A 21,740-nucleotide genomic window follows, 5' to 3' on the forward strand; every position below is an offset into this window, starting at 1 on the left:
GGAGAGTGTTTAAGTCGGAGATCAAGGAGTTCTTTGACGCCCTGACCAGCACCTGGAATATCAGCTTAAGTGAAGTCGAAAACCTGTGGAAACATTTCTGGAGGAATTGGATCATGTATTGGGAAATGGTGGGCAGCACGGTGGTGCAGTGGGTTCGCCCTGCAGCCTCACGGCGCCGAGGTCCCAGGTTCGATCCTGGCTCTGGGTCACTGTCCGTGTGGAGTTTGCACATTCTCCCAGTGATTGCGCGAGTTTCACCCCCACCACCCAAAGGATGTGCAGGCAAGGTGGATTGGCCACACTAAATTGCCCCTTAATTGGAAAAAATGAATTGGGTACTCTACATTTTTTTTTAATGTATTGGGAAATGGTGAGAGTTTTTTCTGAAGGAATGAAAATGAGTGAGTTCACTCACCTTGCCTGTATCTAGTGACCAATTTAGTATCTTCTCCATTAGAAATTCCCAATAACTCGTAAAATAAGTAATATATTTACCACCCTCTGTGTAAAAAAAACTTGCCTCGCACATTTGTCCTAAACTTTTCCCCACGCACTGTAAACCTATGTCCCCTAATACTTGACTCTCCTACCCTAGGAAAGAGCATCTGACGATCCACTCTGTCCATGCCACTCAATCTTGCAGACTGTGCCACTGTCCTGCCCCTAAGCTGGTTTCATGACCCCAATGTAAAATGTTCCTTTCTTTCAGAGCCTTCCCTGACCACCTGCTGGTCGTGAGGCCTTGACTCTGACATGTATCGGAGTTCTCTCTCTCTCTATCCCTGCAAAAGGTGGTGTGCATTTCATTTCAACCAGGAGCTGGCAACATCAAACTACCAAATTCTCCTGTAACCATAACCGTAGAATCATACAGCAGAGGAAGCTATTAGTCCATTATAGAGGGTGCGGTTGGGGATCATATCTGATCAGTCATGAACTCGAATGGCAGAACAGACTCGATGGGCCGAGTGGCCTACTTCTGCTCTTGTATCTTATGGTATTATTATGCCCATACACCTATACACCAAAAAATATTTGCAGTACCAAGTATTCCCTGCACAGCCAGACCATTCAACTCCACTAGTCCACGGTGGTAGTTACCCTGCACACAAGTCTCCTCACCACCGGCCAGCTTAGTCCCGCCCTGTCCTTCTGATCCTTGCTCCCTTAATTGCATCAGATACAATTTCCTTGAAAATTACGAGAGAATCTTGAAAATTACGAGAGAATCTGGTTCTCCCACCCCTTCAAGCAGTGCCTACCAGATCATAAAGCGCTATATATTTTCCTGATGTTATGTTAGAATTTCTATGGATCTTGGGAAGGGGCATGGATAAATTAAACCCAGGGTTCTAATTTACCGTGTGCAGGCTCACTGAACACCAATGATTCTCTTTCCAGATGGTGTGTGGCCCATCCCACAAGAATGAAACAAGATTAGAAATAGATTCACTAACTCACTATTTTTATCCTCCTTGACAAAAACAACAGGAAGGGGAAGAGGATACATGATTACAAAGTTGTAAACTTTCCAGAAAATAGGTTTTTAAAAAGCAAGTTTTAAATTACACGGGAACAGCACTTTTGCCAGGGGAAACAATCTTTGAACAGAAGGTGACTTAAGAGTTTTAGAAACTGGAGCTCCGGGGTGGTAGGGTTCACCATGTCAAAGATATAACGCTTGGCCTAAAACACAAAGTTCATATGGCCACAATGGCCCTGCTGCCCCAAGATTAAGTGGTCTTCCTCTTCTTGGCTGACGGCCTCTCAAAGACGTCGCGCACGCCAGCTGCCCGCTGCTTGAAGAATTTGCTGTTCTGAGCAGACTCCTGGGCCCATGCAGAATCAAAAGAGGTGGTGTCCTGGTCAACCAGGTGAGTGTATTTGGTCCGGCCTGAACGGCCAAAGTTTTTGACCTGGTGGAGAGAGCAAAACGAGGCCCAAGCTTAGTTTAATCAGCCAAACAGATCTGTTCAAACAGCAGCAAAACAAACTTGACAAAGTACTGGAAATACACAACCCATTGGTCACAGAATTGCACAGCACAGGAGGCCATTCACCCCAACACGTCTGTGCTATACAATTAATTCCACTCCCGGCTCTTTCCCTATAATCACAATTTTCCTTCAAGTATTTATTGAGGGCAGCACGGTGGCGCAGTGGTTAGCACTGGGACTGCGACGCTGAGGACCCGGGTTCGAATCCCGGCCCTGGATCACTGCCCGTGTGGAGTTTGCACATTCTCCCAGTGTCTGCGTGGGTTGCGCCCCCACAACCCAAAAGATGCGCAGGCTAGGTGGATTGGCCGCGCTCAATTGCCCCTTAGTTGGAAAAAAAAAATTGGGTACTCTAAAATTAAAAAAATATTTATTGAATTCCCTTTAGGAGGCTACTGTTCAATCATCACTAATCATTTACTAATCGTTTAGGCAGCACATTCCATACAGAATTCCTACAGTTCAGAAGGAGGCCATTCTGCCCATTGAGACCCTCTGAAACAGCACCGTAACTAGGCCCACTCCCCCACCCTAACCTGTAACCCCACTTAACCTATACATCTTTGGACACTAAGGGTAATTTAGCACGGCCAATCCAACTAATCTGCACATCTTTGGACTGTGGGAGGAATCCAGAGCACCCGGAGGGAACCCACGCAGACGCGGGGAGAAAGTGCAAACTCCACACAGACAGTGACCCAAGGCCGGAATTGAACCCAGGTCCCTGGTGCTGTGAGGCGTTATTAACCACTGTGCCAACGTGATGCCCATCGCTTAGCATAACTCACTGAACACTTTTGATCAGCATTTTCCTCTCTCAGTAACTAACATTTCTAAAGTCTGAATTAAAGGCTTAAAACAAAAGTACAGATAGAGGGATCGTATATCGTGAAGTTTCTGGTGTCTCTTTCATCGGCTCCGATTTCAGCCCTCGCAACTTTCTCATGTGGGGAAACATGACCCAGTTAATCATTCTTTACACACTTGATGAATGAGATTTCCCATTGCTCTATCCGTCACAACGGGCTGGTAATAGTGCCAGGAAAATGCACAGCGGAGGTCAACTGACATCTGAAGAGCGGTTTTAAAGCTACTGCTCCATCGAAACAGACGGCATTCTGATAGAGACTGCACAGCAAACCAAGTCAGCTTCTTTCTTTCAAATTATTATTTTTTTTTAAAAATCGTTCATGGGACGCGGGCGATGCAGGATGTGCCAGCATTTATTGCCCACCCCAATCCCTCGAGGGGGCAGTTAAGACCACATTGTTGTGGGTCTGGAGTCACATGGCGGCCAGACAGGTTAAGGACGGCAGATTGCCTTCTCTAAAGTGAACCAGGTGGGTTTTTACGACAATGGTTTCATGGTCACTTGTAATTCCAGATTGAATTCAATATTTCACCCTCTGCCGTGGTGGGATTTGAACCTAGGTCTCCAGAGCATGTCCCTGGGTCTCTGGTTTACTAATCCAGTGACAATACCACTATGCCACCACCTCCCCTGATGCTGATTGATGTGCTCTGCATTTTATTAACTGGAAGTGTAGGTCAGTGAGACGGTGAGTAAGTTTCCCACTTGAGTCTTGCTCCTCTTGTCCTCTAGGTTCTCAGGGTCCAGTGGGACCTCAGCAATAACCTTAATCCACCTGAGCGCAGGGCACTCTGCTGATCCCCAGCTTGATCTCCACTCGAGCATCCAGAGCTGCTGCTGGCTCTGAACACCAGTTACTTTGGCATTGTCACAATATCTCCCAATATTTGCATTCTTCCCCCCACCCCCCCACCACCACAATAAGGGTACCCCTCAGGTACTCTGGGGCATCCAGTTATCTAAGGGGAGTGTTGCAGGAAGGCATGCGCTTGTTGAGCAGTGTCTTGTGGGCACACAGCCTCGAGTAATACAGCTGGACTGTACCTGCATGACTTTGGGCAGGATGGTCTTGTTGAAATGATCCTCCAGTGTTGGGGAACTGAAGTCGCGTTTGTAGAGATCCTCCTCTTCATCCTGGTAAACAAGAGAGTCAGTTAGTGTAAGACACTAGAGGGTGTTTGACATCTATTAACAAATGGTACATATCCCAGGATAGACAAATATAATTTGTAATAAAATAAAACCCATCCAATCCCTCCCATGGCCCAGTTTATGCAAATAATTGGCACTTGTTCAAACATTCCTCGAGAGATTAATGCTTTCATTAATGCATCTCACTGTGGGCTGGTATCACATGCAGCCAGTGTCCTTCACAACTCTTGTGAATAACTATTACTGTTGGGTCACAGCAGTCGGTGAATGTCAGCAAGCTTTTAAGAAGAAATTCCAATTAAGGGGCAATTTAGCCCGGCCAATCCACCTGCCCTGTACATCTTTGGGTTGTGGGGTTGAGACCCACGAAGACACGGGGAGAATGTGCAAACTCCACACAGACAGTGACCCGGATCTGGGATCAAACCCAGGTCCTCGGCACCGTGAGGCAGCAGTGCTAACCACTGTATCACCGTGCCGCCCAGAACGCCAGCAGGTTAACCTGGCGTATACGCCGTCACACTGGAGCCCAATCCTGTCCCCAATAGCAGTTACTGAATATTAACAAGGAGCATGTGCACAGGCTGATGCATCTACTGCCAGACTACCAGAGAACCCCAACACACTGGCGTTTGTGGTTAGAGTTGGCTGAAATCAGCCCCTACTCACCATGAAGAAAGCTCCTCTGTGGTAGTATTTTTGCAGGAACTTGTACTTCCCTTTGCTGGCTTTGTTGGTGATGGCTTTGCTGTTGGCTCGAAGCTCTGCTCGTCTCTCCTCCTCTGTCAGATTGTGCATGCGATCAATCTCAGCTTTCTCTTTCTCCATGCTGTGAAATGGGAAGGTAATTAAACAAGGAATGACCCATCACACCACAAAATAATCATTTCATCCACAGCGAGAGAGAGCGAGAGAGACAGAGAGAGGGAGAAAGATGGAAAGACGCACAGAAAATCAGATGAAGAGGGGGGAAAGATGAATTCTATTCAAAGTCATAATTATCGCACTTACTACATATAAACACTCACTGAAGGAAAGTAAAAACTGATGCATTGGACACAGATTGCTCAAAGAAGTGCCCAACTTACTTGTATATTGGGCAAGGATTCAGCAAAGAGTGAGTTGGCTATGCAGCATATATATTGGTATCATGTTTCTGCACGATTTAAGGTAGATGGGGAGGGTGCGGCAGTAATAAAGAGGTGGTACATAGTGATTAAATACAGTACTCACGATTCCCGCTCTTCACGGTCACGTTTAATGCGTTTAAGTTCCCGAACTTTCCACGATTCGTATTCCTCTTCATCGTTCTCATCATCGGTGTTCAGTGCATCAAGAGCTGACAATGTTCTCCGTGACTCCTCGATCTCCCGCCTGGCCTCCTCCTCCACAATCTGCAAAACGGCAACACATGTCTCAGTAATACACCATGGTAACCACTGGTACTCTCTCTCTGCCCTCACTCGAACCACCCATCCCCAACCCAGTGGTACTGCCCTCCCTCAACCAGTGCCATCCCTTTGAAATGAAATGAAATGAAAATCGCTTATTGTCACAAGTAGGCTTCAAATGAAGTTACTGTGAAAAGCCCCTAGTCGCTACAATCCGGCGCCTGTTCGGGGAGGCTGGTACGGGAATTGAACCGTGCGGCTGGCCTGCTTTAAAAGCCAGCAATTTATCCCTGAGCTAAACCAGCCCCTAGTTGTATTGCCCAACTAGACCCCCCCCCCCACCCCGGAGCACGCTTCCCACAATGGTTCCGACGTGCATGAAACTTGATCACCATTCTGTGACCAGTGCTGGAGGGCAGGATTTCACACTGCACACAGGTCCGCAGCCTGCACTCAGTACCTTCAGCGTATACTTGCGTTGCTCCTCGCTCAAGCGTTTTGCCTCCACCTCCAGCTCCTTCTGCTTTATGGCCACAGCCTCACGTTCCTGCACAGTAACACGGTCCTTTCTGGGGAAAAATCGAAAGGGGGCGTGCATCAAAAGACCTCCACAGATAAGCTCATAATACAAACTCAGATAAAGAAAATTGGCTAAAATAGTTTGAACATCCCCAAAGCCAATTGTTTTTTTTGATTTTTTTTTCATGGGACGACAGCGTCACTGGTTAGGTCAGCGTTTATTACCCATCCCGAATTGTCCTCAACAAGGTGGTGGTGAGCCGTCTTCTTGAACCGCTGCAGCCCACGGGGTGTAGGCACACCCACAGTGCTGTTAGGGAGAAGGTTCCCAGATTCTGATCCAGCGACAGTGAAGGAACGACAATGTAGATCCAAGTCAGGATGGTGTGGGGCTCGAAGGGGATCTTGCAAGTGACGGTGTATCTACTGCCTTTGTCCTTCCAGGTGGCAGAGGTTGTGGGTTTGGCAGGTGCTGTCAAAGCAGTCTCGGTGGGACAGCACGGCGGCGCAGTGGTTAGCACTGCTGCCTCACGGCACCGAGGTCCCAGGTTCAATCCCGGCTCTGGGTCACTGTCCCTGTGGATTTTGTACTTTCTCCCCGTGTTTGTGTGGGTTTCGCCCCCACAACCCAAAGATGTGCAGGGTAGGTGGATTGACCACGCTAAATTGCCCCTTAATTGGAAAAAAAGAACTGGGTACTCTAAATTTGTAAAAAATAAAAAAAGAGTCTTGGTGAGTTGCTATAGTGCATCTTGTAGATGGTACACAGCTGCCACTGTGCTTCCGTGGTGGAGAGAGTGTTTGTGGATGAAGTGCCAATCAAATGGGCCCTGGATGGTGTCAAGAGTCTGGAGTGTTGTTGGAGCCGCATTCATCCAGGCAAGTGGAGAGTATTCCATTACACTCTTGACTTATGCCTTGTAGATGGTGAACTTGCTTTGGGAAGTTAGGGCAGCACAAGTGGATAGCACTGTGGCTTCACAGCGCCAGGGACCCAGGTTCGATTCCCCGCTGGGTCACTGTCTGTGCGGAGTCTGCACGTTCGCCCCGTGTCTGTGGGTTTCCTCCGGGTGCTCCGGTTTCCTCCCACAGTCCAAAGACATGCAGGTTAGGTGGATTGGCCATGATAAATTGCCCTTAGTGACCAAAAAGTTTAGGAGGGGTTATTGGGTTACGGGGATAGGGTGGAAGCGAGTGCTTAAGTGGGTCGGTGCAGACTCGATGGGCCGATTGGCCTCCTTCTGCACTGTATGTTCTAAGTCGGGAGGTGCATTACCCACCGCAGGATTCCCAGTCTCTGACCTGCTCTTGTAACCACAGTATTTTTATAGCTGATGCAGTTTAGTTTCTGGCCAATGGTAGCCCCCAGGTTGTTGAGAAATTCAGCGATGGTAATGCCATTGAATGAAGTACTTATGGTGTAGTCATTGTTCTAATTTAGGAACCACAGCAGCAAATATTTGCACAGCAAGATCCCACAAATAATCTGATAATAATCAGCTGATATGTTTTATAGTCATGATGTGGGGATGTCGGCGTTGGACTGGGGTGAGCACGGTAAGAAGTCTTACAATACCAGGTTAAAGTCCAACAGGATTGTTTCAAAACACTAGCTTTCGGAGTACTGCTCCTTCCTCAGATTCACCCAAGGAAGGAGCAGTGCTCCAAAAGCTAGTGTTTTGAAACAAACCTGTTGGACTTTAACCTGGTGTTCGAAGGCTTCTTTCTATGTTTTATAGTGATATTGATTGAGGGATAACTATCTCAAGACATGTCAGGATCAAACACTCCCAGGACAGGTACAGCACGGGGTTAGATACAGAGTAAAACTCCCTCTACACTGTCCCCATCAAACACTCCCAGGACAGGTACAGCATGGGGTTAGATACAGAGTAAAGCTCCCTCTGCACTGTCTCCATCAAACACTCCCAGGACAGGTACAGCACAGGGTTAGATACAGAGTAAAGCTCCCTCTACACTGTCCCCATCAAACACTCCCAGGACAGGTACAGCATGGGGTTAGATACAGAGTAAAGCTCCCTCTACACTGTCCCCATCAAATCCTCCCAGGACAGGTACAGCACGGGGTTAGATAGAGTAAAGCTCCCTCTACACTGTCCCCATCAAACACTCCCAGAACAGGTACAGCACGGGATTAGATACAGAGTAAAGCTCCCTCTACACTGTCCCCATCAAACACTCCCAGGACAGGTACAGCACGGGATTAGATAGAGTAAAGCTCCCTCTACACTGACCCCATCAAACACTCCCAGGACAGGTACAGCACGGGATTAGATACAGAGTAAAGCTCCCTCTACACTGTCCTCATCAAACACTCCTAGGACAGGTACAGCACGGGATTAGATACAGAGTAAAGCTCCCTCTACACTGACCCCATCAAACACTCCAACAACACTGAAGCTTGAAACCACCCATGTCAAAGCAGCCCACTTGATTGGCATCCCATCCACAAACATTTAATCCCTGTACCACCGACGCACAGTGGCAGCAGTGTGTACCATCTGCAAGATGCACTGCAGAAACTCAAAGGTTCCTTCGCTAGCACCTTCCAAACCCACGACCACTACCACCTGGGAGACCAAGGACAGCAGACACATGAGAAGACCATCACCTCCAAGTTCCCCTCCAAATTACTCACCATCCTGACAGTTCCTTCAGTGTCGCTGGGTCAAAATCCTGGAACTGCCTCCCTAACAGAACCTACACCTGTACCTACACCACATGGATTGCAGCAGGTTCAAGAAGGCATCTCACCACCACTTTCTCAAGGGCAATTAGGGATGGGCAATAAATGCCAGCCTATCCAGAGATTGCCACATCCCGTGAATGGATTTAAAAAATGGAGTCAAGTATTCACGGCACAGTGGTTAGCACTGCTGTCTCACAGCACCAGGTACCCCGGTTCGATTCCAGCCTTGAGTGACTGTCTGTGCGGAGTTTGCACTTTCTCCCCGTGTCTGCGTGGGTTTCCTCCGGGTGCTCCGGTTTCCTCCCCCACAGACCAAAGGCGTGCAGGTTAGGTGTTTGGCCATGATAAATTGCCCGTAGTGTCTAAAAAGGTTAGGTGGGGTTACTGGGATACGGGATAGTATGTAGGCATGGGCTTGGGTAGGGTAGCTTTCCAAGGGCCGGTGCAGACCCGATGGGCCGAATGGCCTCCTTTTGCATTGTAAATTATATGAAATCTATGAAACTGTCTCCGCTTCATTCCCAGGAGAGCCTCCCTTACTGCAAGAGTTTGATCAGGGGTCACGGGAGAAGGCAGGAGAATGGGGATGAGAAAAATATCAGCCATGATTGAATGGTGGAGCAGACTCGATGAGCCGTGTGGTCCAATTCTGCTCCTATGTCTTATGTTCTCTGGACAATGTTACTATTTCTGGAACAAGCCGAGTGAATTGCTGAATGTTCACCTGATTGTTGGTCAGTTTAAGATGGTATTGTCCCCTGTGCCCCCACACACTGCAGGCCCTTTTCCCACACTTGCTTCTTTGCGTGAGAAAGGTTATGTGTCAGGCAGTTTCACAGATCAATCATACCTTCTTATAAAGACAGGCTTTAGCCTGGGTTCAGTTTCATCCTCACTGTCTGTATATTCTTCGTACTCTGACTCCTCCTCCGACTCTTCTCCGGATCGTCCCTCATCCTCCAGTTCCAACAGTTCCAATTCCTCGTTCTCCCTCTCCTGAGCCCGCTGTCTCATCATGGCACGGCGGCGCTCGATTTCCTGCCAGGGCGCGAAGGGGACAACTGTAAATCTGCCTGGATTCCTTCACTACAATAACTGATCAAAGCTGTCCGCACACAGTCACAACTCTTTCCACTCGCCAGAAGCGAGGCCATCAATACAAGATTGTCACTATCATATCCAGTCGGGAATTCAGGAGAAACTTCCTTCCTCAGTGTGGTGGGAATGTGGAACTTGTCACTACAAGAAGCGGTTAAGGTGAATAGAGTTGACACACTTGAAGGGAAGCTGGATGAACACGAGGGGAAAAAAGAACAGAACAGTCTCATTGAATGGCAGAGAAGAGGGGCCGAATGGTTATTTCTGCTCCTATTTCAAAGCTTATATGTTTTGATATGAATTTTGGTGGAGGCTCGTGCAGAGCAGAAACCCCAGCACAGACCAGCCGGGCTGAATGTGCTCCAAATGATTTCTAAAGACATCCACTGATCCAAAGGACAATGAATCAGTTCCATTCTCTCCCGTCGCCCTAATCTTGTCCAGCCAACTTTACCCAACCTACCTGCAGACACTGACCATTTCTTGTTCCCCCAGTCAAGTGGCCTTAACTTGTTAACCCAGTAAAGCTATTTGACTGTGGCGGATATTCAGAGCCTGACCATGTCCTCATCACACCACAGCCTCAGCCGGAGCCCTGGTTCTTGCATTGCTCAAGGGAAGTTAACTGCAGTCTATCTACTTGCATCTCAGCTGCATTGAGCTAATTCGGCCAAGGTGCCAGCACCTTCCTGGGTAGGGCTGCTCAGTTTTACACCCATTACCTACATCCAGTGTCAGTGGGGGCAAAAGTCCCTGATCATACACCCAAAAACACGGGTGGCAGCAGCTACAATCCGTCTGTCACGCACAGGGCAGAAACCGGCCATTCAGTCCAACAGCTCAGTCTGCGTTTTTACTTTCTGCTCTACTGTAGTCACTCGATCAGCATATCTTTCTATGCCTTGCTCACATGTTCCCATCTAGCTTCCTCTTCAATACGTTACGTTGTTTTTTTTCACAAATAATTTTTATTAAGGTTTTCATAAAATATCAATAACAAAATGAAAAAGGAACCCAACAGGGTTAAGTACAAAACACAGTCTAGAAAAGCAACCCTCCATACCCTCCTCCCCCCTGTACATAAATAATAAATTAGCATTAACACCCCGACTTAACACAACAGGTATATACACCCCCTCAGACCCTCCAGTGTAAATAACGAAAACAAAAATAAAAATAAAGAAAGTTGCTGCTGCCATTGACCAATGACTCCCGCTCTGCCAGGAAGTCTAAGAACGGTTGCCACCGCCTAAAGAACCCTTGTACCGACCCTCTCAAGGTGAATGTCACCCTCTCCAACTTAATAAACCCCGCCATATCACTGATCCAGGATTCCATGCTTGAGGGCCTCGCATCCTTCCACTGAAGAAGAATCCTTCGCCGGGCTACCAGGGACGCAAAGGCCAAAATTCCGGCCTCATTCGCCTCCTGCACTCCCGGCTCCTCTGCCACCCCAAATATTGCAAGCCCCCAGCCCGGTTTGACCCTGGATCCTACCACCCTCGACACCGTCCTCGCTACGCCCTTCCAAAATTCCTCCAGCGCTGGGCATGCCCAGAATATATGGGCATGATTTACTGGGCTCCCTGAGCACCTAACACACCTGCCCTCACCCCCAAAAAACCAGCTCATCCTTGTCCCGGTCATGTGAGCCCTGTGCAGCACCTTAAACTGTATGAGGCTGAGCCTCGCGCACGATGAGGAAGAGCTCACGCTCCCAGGGCATCTGCCCACGTCCCCTCTTCGATCTCCTCTCCCAACTCCTCCTCCCACTTGCCTTTCACCTCCACCACCGAGGCCTCCTCCTCCTCCTGCATCACCTGGTAAGTTTCCGAGATCTTCCCCACTCTCTCTCCCCCCCCCCCCCCCCCCCCCGAGAGCACCCTGTCCTGTATTGTGTGTAGCAGCAGCCGCGGGAATTCCACCACCTGCCGCCTGGCAAACGCCCTTACCTGTAAGTACCTGAAGGTGTTCCCTGAGGGGAGCCCATACATCTCCTCCAGCTCACCCAGGCTCGCGAACTTCCCGTCCACAAACAGGTCCCCCAACCTTCGTATCCCTGCCCTGTGCCACCCTGAAAACCCTCCATCTGTTCTCCCTGGGACGAACTGGTGGTTCCCCCGTAATGGGGTCCACACTGAGGCCCCAACCTCCCCCCTGTGCCGCCTCCACTGCCCCCAGATTTTGAGGGCAGCCACAACCACCGGGCTCGTGGTATACCTCCTTGGAGGGAACGGCAGTGGCACCGTTGCCAGCGCCACCAGACTCGTACCCACACAAGATGCCATCTCCAACCTCTTCCATGCAGCCCCCTCCCCCTTTATCACCCACTTGCGCACCATCGTCGCATTGGCGGCCCAGTAGTACCCACAGAGGTTGGGCAGCGCCAGCCCCCCCCTATCTCTACTCCCCTCCAGGAACACCCTTCTCACCCTCGGAGTCCCTCGCACCCACACAAACCCCATTATACTCCTGTTGACCCGCTAAAAAAGGCCTTCGGGATTATCACGGGGAGGCACTGGAACAGGAACAAAAACCTTGGGAGCACCGTCATTTTGACTGACTGCACCCTACCCGCCAAGGACAGTGGCAACGTGTCCCACCTCTTGAACTCCTCCTCCATTTGCTCCACCAGCCTTGTGAAATTAAGCCTATGCAGGGCCCCCCAGCTCCTGGCCACCTGGACCCCCAAATACCTGAAGCTCCTCTCCACCCTTTTTAATGGGAGCTCGCCAATCCCCCTCTCCTGGTCCCCTGGGTGAACCACGAACAGCTCTCTCTTCCCCATGTTGAGCTTGTACCCCGAGAAATCCCCGAATTCCCTAAAGATCCTCATTACCTCCGGCATTCCCCCCACCGGGTCCGCCACATATAGCAGCAAGTCGTCCGCATAGAGCGACACCCTATGCTCCTCCCCACCCCGCACCAACCCCCTCCAGTTCCTCGACTCCTCAGTGCCACAGCCAGGGGTTCAATCGCCAGTGCGAAGAGCAGGGGGGACAGGGGGCACCTCTGCCTCGTCCCTCGTTGCAACCAAAAGTACTCGGACCTCCTCCTGTTTGTGGCCACACTTGCCATCGGGACCTCATACAACAACCTAACCCACCTGACAAACTCCTCCCCAAACCTCTTCAGCACCTCCCACAGGTACCCTCACTCTACCCTATCGAAGGCTTTCTCAGCGTCCATCGCCACCACTATCTCCGCCTCCCCCTCCCTCGCCGGCATCATGATAACGTTCAAAAGCCTCCGCACATTCGTGTTCAACTGCCTCCCCTTCACGAACCCAGTCTGGTTTTTGTGGATGACGTGCGGCACACAATCCTCAATCCTCGTGTCTAAGACCTTCGCCAGTACCTTGGCATCTACGTTTAGCAACAAAATCGGCCTGTAAGACCCACACTGCAGGGGATCCTTGTCCCGCTTCAGGATCAAGGAGATCAGTGCCCGGGACATCGTCGGTGGCAAAGCCCCCCCCCCCCCCCCCCCTGCCTCATTGAAGGTCCTAACTAGCAACGGGCCCAAAAGGTCCATATATTTTTTATAGAATTCGACCGGGAAACCATCCGGCCCCGGTGCCTTCCCCGCCTGCATGCTTCCTATCCCTTTGGTCAGCTCCTCCAGCCCAATCAGGGCCGCCAATCCCGCCACCAGTCCCTCCTCCACCTTCGGAAACCTCAATTGGTCCAGGAAGCGGCCCATCCCTCCCTCCTCCAGTGGGGGCTCGGACCGGTACAATTCCTCATAGAAGTCCCTGAAGACCCCATTGATTCCAACCCCACTCCACACCATACTCCCTCCCCTGTCCTCAACTCCCCCGATCTCCCTAGCTGCGATCCGCTTCCGAAGCTGATGCGCCAGCATCCGGCTTGCCTTTTCCCCATACTCGTAAATCGCCCCCTGGGCATTCCTCCACTGCACCTCCGCCTTCCTGGTGGTCACCAGGTCGAATTCGGCCTGGAGGCTGCGCCTCTTCCTCAACAATCCTTCCTCGGGCACCTCCGCATACCTCCTGTCTACCCTCACCATCTCCCCCACCAGCCTCTTCCCCCCGCTCCCTCCGTCCTTGTGGGCCCTAATGGAGATCAGCTCTCCCCTCACCACCACCTTCAGTGCCTCCCATACCATCCCCACTCGGACCTCCCCGTTGTCGTTGGTCTCCAAGTACCTCTCTATACTTCCTCGGACCCGCTCGCTCACCTCCTCGTCCGCCAACAGCCCCACCTCCAAGCGCCACAATGGGCGCTGGTCCCTCTCCTCCCCCAGCTCTAAGTCCACCCAATGCAGGGCGTGGTCCGAAATGGCTATCGCCGAGTACTCGGTATCCTCTACTCTCGATATCAGCGCCCTGCTCAAAATAAAAAAGTCGATTCGGGAATAAGCCTTATGGACATGTGAGAAGAATGAAAATTCCCTAGCCCCCGGCCTTGCAAATCTCCAACGGTCCAACCCTCCCATCTGGTCCATAAACCCCCTCAGCACTCTAGCCGCCGCCGGCTTCCTACCCGTCCTACACCTGGAGCGATCCAGTGCAGGATCCAACACCGTGTTAAAGTCTCCTCTCAATATCAGGCCCCCCACTTCCAAGTCTGGGATCCGACCCAACATGCGCCGCATAAAACCCTCATTGTCGCAATTCGGGGCATACACATTGGCCAGTACCACCCTCTCTCCCTGCAGTTTACCACTTACCATTACGTACCTACCGCCATTGTCTGTCACAATGCTTGACGCCTCGAACGACACCCTCTTTCCCACCAAGATCGCCACCCCTCGATTTTTGGCATCCAGCCCCGAATGAAACACCTGACCTACCCACCCTTTCCTCAATTTTACCTGGTCTGCCACCTTCAGGTGTGTCACCTGGAGCATAACCACATCCGCCTTCAGTCCCTGAATGACCGGCCCATTCAGTCCCCTTACATTCCAGGTTATCAGCCGGATCAGGGGGCTGCCCGCCCCCCTCCCCCGCCGACTAGCCATGACCCCTCCTCGGCCAGCCGCTCGCTCACACCCCACACCCGGCCCGTTCCCCACAGCGGCATACCCCTGTCTCGACCCCCCCCCCCCCCCCACTCGCTCCAGCTCCCCCTTGACCATAGCAGCAGCAACTCGATTCACCCCCCCCACCCCCTGGGCTAGGACCCCTCCTAGCTGTTTTACTCCCCCCCATTGCACTTCCGCAAGTCAGCTGAACTGCTGACCCCGGCCACTCCCGCCTCTCCTTCGACTCCTCCCATTGTGTGACACACCCTCCTCTTCAGTTCCCCATCCACAGGCTCTCCCCCTCCCCTCCTATGCGCGGGAAACAACCCTCGCTTCCCCGCCCCGACCCGGCCCCCTCCAGTCTTCAGCGCGGGAAAAAGCCCGCGCTTTCCACCTGCCCGGCCCCGCCACCTCTGCCGCAGCTCCTTTTACAGGCCCAGTCCCCTCCCCCCCCCCCCCCCCCGACTCGGGCCTCCCCTTCCCCCGCGGGGCCCCATCTAATACGTTATGTTGTTTGCTTCTCGTGTTGCCTTTCTTCAACTGCAATAACTCAACAGTATTCTGAAGAAGAAAAAAAACGGTCAGCATCTAAAAAAAGAGACAGGCCTGTGATTCAGCTTAGAATCTGCACGAGTCCCATCTCTGCCCAATCTTCACTGCCACACACAAAGACTCCTGCTGTGGGTCTTCCGGCTTTTAAAATGTCATCGATCCCGGTGAGACCCATACACACCTCATCGTCCACCTCCTCCTCCTCTTCCTCGCTGGTATCTTCCCGATCCATGTGCCATGGCTCGCCTTCGTCCTCCGATTCCGCTTCCATCACCACCTCGGGCTCAACGATCATCCGATGCCTTGCCAGCCTGGAGAAAGGCAAGTAAAAACACAACAGTCATCTTCACAGAGAGCAACGGAGCTCGAACATTGATCATTTATGCAGCCCGTCTTACACTCAGGATGTCCAGAGTGAATGTTCGTCATTGTTGTGAAGACGGTAAATGCAGCAGCCGATCTGTACCATCCACAAGCAGCAATTAAATAAACTGTTAGTTTTGGTTGAAGCATAAATATTTGTCAGGAAAATCATGCCATGGGATCTTTGACATGGACTTAGATTGGCATTTTGGTTAACGTCACATTTGAAAGATGGCACCGTGGACAGCAATCCTCCTTCAGCCTGGTTTACGCTATGTTCAATTCTGGCTTGGGAACTGCAATCCTGGTGACTTTTCTTTAACTCCTTAACCGAGGGGCACTGAAATCACTAATCAGATCCCATTGCCTTCAACTGAGACCAGGCATTTCAACGGTGACCTTCTCTGGTCTGTACAGTTCGGGAGCAGGCTGTATGTTCAAGGGGGGAACCTGAAGTTTTATAAACAGAACAGAAATCACTAAAAATTAACAAGACCTGCCTGGCAGATCATGCAAGATCCCGGAGACGCGAGAGTCTCTTACCTCTCCTCCACATCCTCGGAGAGCCGATTCTGGAGACGCTTCAGACGCGGGTCATTTGCCAGCTCCTCTGTCACCTCGGGTTCTGCCTCCGCCTCCTTTGGCTTCTTAACAAACTGGAAGTCCTCCTCCTCCTCATCCGAGGACTCCATTGGGGCATAATCGGGTCGCTTACCAGAAACATAGCGTTTCACCTTCACCTTTTCCATCGACACCTCACCTGGGTTCAGTAAAGAGCATCACTACAGTAACTGGAGAATCATCAGCCACGAGGATCAAAATGGGTCGGGGTTTTAGGTCTCCCACCCCAGCCCCTGGGGGCTGGTTTAGCACAGTGGGCTAAATAGCTGACTTGTAATGCAGAACAAGGCCAGCAGCGCGGGTTCAATTCCCGTACCGGCCTCCCGAACAGGCGCCGGAATGTGGCGACAAGGGGCTTTCACAGTAACTTCATTGAAGCCTACTTGTGACAATAAGCGATTAATATTGCGTTACTGAACTTGGATATCGAGATTAAAGTAATCACGGATGAACTATCACAGAGCAGAAATATCATAGAATCTTTTCTCTTCTTTTTTTAATAAATTTAGAGTACCCAATTATTTTTTTTCTCCCAATTAAGGGGCAATTTAGAGTGGCCAATCCACCTGACCTGCACACCTTTGGGTTGTGGGGCAGACATGGGGAGAATGTGCAAACTCCACACGGACAGTGACCCGGGGCCAGGATCAAACCCAGGTCTTCAGCACCATAGGCAGCAGTGCTAACTACTGCGCCACCCCATAGAATCTTTAAAGTGCAGAAGGAGTTTGGTCACTGGAGTAAAACTAGGATGGTGTAGGGTGACATGAAAGTGTCTTAAAGGAAGAGTGTGAGGGGCTAAACCAGTGAGGTGTTCGAAGGAAGAAAAGGTGCCAAACTGGTGATTTGGTGTTGCGGGGGCAGGGGGTGGAATGTAGTCACATAGGAAAGTTCCTGTGAAACCCAGATATCAATGCAATCTTCCACAATTAGACGACATTCCATGAGAGGTACATAGAAACGTAGAAAATAGGAGCAGGAGGAGGAGGCCATTCGGCCCTTCGAGCCTGCACCACCATTCAATAGGATCATGGCTGATCATGCAAATTCAGTATCCCACTCCCGCTCTCTCTCTCCAGACCCCTTGATCCTTTTAGCCCCAAGGGCCACGTCCAGCTTGAATATATCCAACGAACTGGCCCCGACAGCTTTCTGAGGTAGAGAATTCCACAAGTTACCAACACTCTGAGAGAAGATGTTCTTCCTCATCTCAGTCCTGAATGGCTTACCCTTTATTCTTCGGCTGTGACCCCTAGTTCTGGACGTTCTCAACATCGGGAACATTCTTCCCATATCTAGCCTGTCCAGTCCCAACAGGATTTTATACATTTCTAGGAGATCCTCTCTTATTCTTCTAAACTCCAGTGAGTACAAGCCCAGTCGATCCAGTCCTTCTTCATATGTCAGTCCTGCCATCCCGGGAATTAGTCTGGTGAACATTCGCTGGACACCCTCAATAGCAAGAATGTCCTTCCTCTAACTAGGAGACCAAAACTGCGCACAATACTCAAGTTGTGGCCTCACCAAGGCCCTGTATACCTGCAGCAAGACATCCCTACTCCTATGCTCAAACCCTCTCGCTATGAAGGCCAGCATGCCATTAGCTTTCCTCACCGCCTGCTGTACCTGCATGCCCACCTTCAGCGACTGTTCCGGCATCACACCCAGGTCTCGTTGCACTTCCCCTTTTCCTGAACTGCCATCATTCATATAATAACCTGCCCTCTTGTATTTGCCACCAAAATGGATAACCTCACATTATATTACATTTGCCAAGTATTTGCTCTCTCAGCCAGCCTGTCCAAGTCACCCTGCAGCCTCTTTGAATCCTCCTCACAGCACACTGCCACCCAGCTTGGTGTTGTCTGCAAATTTTGAGATATTGCATGCAATTTCTTCATCCAAATCATGAATTTATATTGTAAATAGCTGGGTCCCAGCACTGAACCCTGCAGTACCCCACTAGTCACTGCCTGCCACTCTGAAAAGGACCCGTTTATTCCCACTCTCTGCTTCCTGTCTGCCAACCAGTTCTCGATCCTCGTCAATACATTACCCCCAACACCATGAGCTTCAATTTTGCTCACTAATCTCTTGAGTGGGACCTTGTCAAAAGCTTTTTGAAAGTCTAGACACACAACATCCACTGGTTCACCCGTGTCCACTCTCCTGTTCATATCCTCAAAAAATTCCAGGATATTTGTCAAGCATGATGTCCCTTTAGTGAATCCATGCCGACTTGGACCAATCCTGTCCCCACTTTCCAAATGCTCAGTTATTTCATCCTTAATAATTGACGACAGCATTTTCCCCACCACCGATGTCATGCTAACGATTTTGGCTTGGGTCAGTGTCTGTGTGGAGTCTGCACATCCTCCCAGTGTGTGTGGGTTTCCTCCGGGTGCTCCGGTTTCCTCCCAGTCCCAACAGGATGTGCAGGTTAAGTGGATTGGCCATGCTAAATTGTCCTTAGTGTCCAAAATTGCCCTTAGTGTTGGGTGGGGTTATTGGGTTATGGGGATAGGTGTTGACCTTGGGTTGGGTGCTCTTTCCAAGAGCTGGTGCAGACTCGATGGGCCGAATGGCCTCCTTCTGCACTGTAAATTCTATGATATTCTATGATAATTCCCCGTTTTCTCTCTCCCTCCTGTTTTAAAAAGTGGGGTTACATTAGCTACCTTCCAATCCATTGGAACTCTTCCAGAGTCCATATAATGCTGGAAAATGATCACCAATGAGTCCACGATATCTTGGACCTTAAGCACTCTGGAATGCCCTGGGGACTATCAATTTCCCCAATACAATTTCCTGATTAATAAGGATTTCCTTCAACCCCTCCTTCATGATAGACTCTCTGTCCCCTAGTATTTCTGGAAGGTTATTTGTGACCGCCTTAGTAAGACAGATCCAAATAAATTGTTCAACGAGTCTGCCATCTCTTTGTTGCTCACTATGAATCCACCTGATTCCAACTGTAAGGGACCTACATTTGTCTTCACCAGTCTTTTTCTCTTCACAAATCCATAGAAACGTTTGCAGTCAGTTTTTGTGTTTTCTGCAAGCTTACTCTCATTCTATTTCCCCCCTCCGAATTAAACCTTTGTCCTCCTCTGCTGAATCTATAAATTTCTCCCAGTCCTCAGGCTTGCTGCTTTTTCTGGCCAATTTATATGCCTCCTCTTTGTCTTTAACACTATCTCTTGTTAGCCATGGTTGGGTCATCTTCCCCTGTCTTACTCTTGTGCCAGACAGGGCTGTACAATTGTTGCAGTATTTAGAGAGACAGATGGCATTTGTTGCTCTGTTGTGGTGAAGGTTGATGACAGCGGGATCAATTGCCAATGAACACAAAGGGCAAGACAGTCTGATTTGTTTCCCACAAGGAGGAAGCAACATGGTCCTCAGGATAGAGGAAGCTTGGGGAGCTGGGGGGGGCGGGGAAGAGATTATCCAGGGAGAACACCAGGAGTTAGGGGCAAAAGTACAAAGAAAAAAAGAGATCTAGAAATACAGGGTCATAGCTCCTTGAAAGTGGAGTCACAGGTGGACAGGATGGTGATGAAAGAATTCCGCATGCTTGGGTTCATCGGTCAGAACATTGAATGCAGGAGTTGGGACGTCATGTTGAAGTTTAACAAGACATTAGTAAGGCCACACTTGGAATACTGTGTACAGTTCTGGTCACCCATTACAGAAAAGATATTACACTAGAAAGAGTGCGGAAAAGATTTACGAGGGTACTACCAGGAATTGATGGTTTGAGTTACAAGGAGAGGCTGGATAGACAGGGACTTTTTTCCAGGAGCATAGGAGGCTTAGGGGTGATCTTATAGAGGTCTATAAAATGATGAAGGGCATCGATAAGGTAGAGAATCAACATCTAGGGGGCATAGGTTTAACGTGAGAGATACAAAAGGGTTCAGAGGGGCAATTTTTTTCCACACAGAGGGTGGTGAGTGTATGGAATGAGCTGCGAAAGGCAGTAGTAGAGGCGGGTACAATTTTGTCTTTCAAAAAGCACTTAGACAGTTAAATGGGAAAGATGGGCAGACGAGGGATATGGGCCAAGTGCTGGAAAGTCAGATTAGAATAGTTAGGTGATTGTTTTTGACTGGCGCAGATGCAAAGGGCCTTTCCTCTGATGTCCCAGGTTCGATTTCTGGCACTGTCTGTGTGGAGTCTGCACATTCTCCCCATGCAGCAGGATAGCACAAGTGGATAGCACTGTGGCTTCACAGCACCAGGGTCCCAGGTTCGATTCCCTGCTGGGTCACTGTCTGTGCGGAGTCTGCACGTTCTCCCCGTGTCTGCGTGGGTTTCCTCCGGGTGCTCCGGTTTCCTCCCACAGTCCAAAGACGTGCAGGTTAGGTGGCTTGGCCAGGATAAAGTGCCCATAAGTGGCCAAAAGGTTAGGAGGGGTTATTGGGTTACAGGGATAGGGTGGAAGTGAGGGCTTAGGTAGGTCAGTGCAGACTCGATGGGCCGAATGGCCTCCTTCTGCACTGTTCTTTCTGTCTTTGTGGGTTTCCTCCCACAAGTGCTGTTAGGTGAATTGGACATTCTGAATTCTCCCTCGGTGCACACGAACAGGTGCCGGAATGTGGCGACTAGGGGATTCTCAGAGTAACTTCATTGCAGTGTTAATGGCAGCCTACTTGTGATATTAAAGATAATGTAGATGTCTAGGAGTCCGAAGGCGATGGCACTGACAGGGACCCGCTGTGGCTGGGTTCTGATTCTCTGGGGAAGGGGACGGAGTTGGCAGTGGCCGGACTGGGCTCACCTGAACCCGGGGCTCAGGCCTCCGCCCCTCCCCCAGGTCCTGAGCCGGGGTCGGGCCCCCTCGCCTGGGGTCCCCCTGAACCAAGAGCCCGGGGCTCGGGCCGCGCCTAGGCCCCAATTCCCGGGCTGGGCCGCTCACCTTTCTCATTGAGGACGGGCACGGCTCCGGCCGTGGACTGGATCGGCGGCTGTTTAGCGTTGAGTCCGAGCGAAGCCGCCATGATTGCGTCGCCGCTTCGGGAGAGAAAACCCGGCCGAGAAAGAACAACAACCGGATCAGAAACTGAGGCAGCTGGAGCGGGCGGCGCGCACTGATGATCTCATAAAGAAGCGCCCCCAACTCGCCTCGCCTCGCCTCGCCCCGCCCCTCTACGGCTATTGGTTGGTGGTGGGGGCCAGGGTTGTAAAGTCATATAACCGGGGGCGGCACTTATGGAATGGGCGGGGCTAATTGAATGGAGGCGGGGCGTGTGGAATGGAGGTTGGGCATGTGGAATGGGGGTGGGGCATGTGGAATGGAGACGGGGCATGTCGAATGGGGGTGGGGCATGTGGAATGGGGGTGGGGTGTGTGGAATGGGGGTGGGGCATGTGGAATGGAGACGGGGCATGTCGAATGGGGGTGGGGCATGTGGAATGGGGGTGGGGTGTGTGGAATGGAGGCGGGGCATGTGGAATGGAGGCGGAGCGTGTGGAATG

The 21,740-nt window shown here is 50.7% G+C and overlaps 1 protein-coding gene across 1 annotated transcript; it reads right to left on the reverse strand.

Annotated features, from left to right (window-relative positions):
• Positions 1-1,448: 1,448 nt before the first annotated feature.
• On the reverse strand, positions 1,449-21,365 carry mfap1 (microfibril associated protein 1). Its single transcript, XM_072492702.1, has 9 exons — positions 21,182-21,365; positions 16,183-16,399; positions 15,458-15,587; positions 9,491-9,678; positions 5,872-5,980; positions 5,254-5,414; positions 4,690-4,849; positions 3,913-4,002; positions 1,449-1,916 (listed from the first exon to the last, which is right to left on the reverse strand). Exons 1-9 carry the CDS (start codon positions 21,261-21,263, stop codon positions 1,734-1,736), a joined length of 1,320 nt encoding a protein of 439 aa, XP_072348803.1. The 5' UTR covers positions 21,264-21,365; the 3' UTR covers positions 1,449-1,733.
• Between the last annotated feature and the right edge of the window lie 375 nt (positions 21,366-21,740).

Source organism: Scyliorhinus torazame, chromosome 30 (assembly GCF_047496885.1).
Source record: "Scyliorhinus torazame isolate Kashiwa2021f chromosome 30, sScyTor2.1, whole genome shotgun sequence".
In the NCBI taxonomy this organism is placed as follows: Eukaryota; Metazoa; Chordata; class Chondrichthyes; order Carcharhiniformes; family Scyliorhinidae; genus Scyliorhinus; species Scyliorhinus torazame.

What these genes read in the sequence shown, in the direction of transcription:
- mfap1 (XM_072492702.1), bottom strand. Translation starts at nt 21,263, where the DNA reads ATGGCGGCTTCGCTCGGACTCAACGCTAAACAGCCGCCGATCCAGTCC. An exon ending in GACCGTGAAGAGCGGGAATC is followed by an intron (nt 4,850 to 5,253) that starts GTGAGTACTGTA and finishes CCCATTTCACAG; the next exon opens with CATGGAGAAAGAGAAAGCTG. An exon ending in ACAGAGGAGCTTTCTTCATG is followed by an intron (nt 4,003 to 4,689) that starts GTGAGTAGGGGC and finishes CTTGTTTACCAG; the next exon opens with GATGAAGAGGAGGATCTCTA.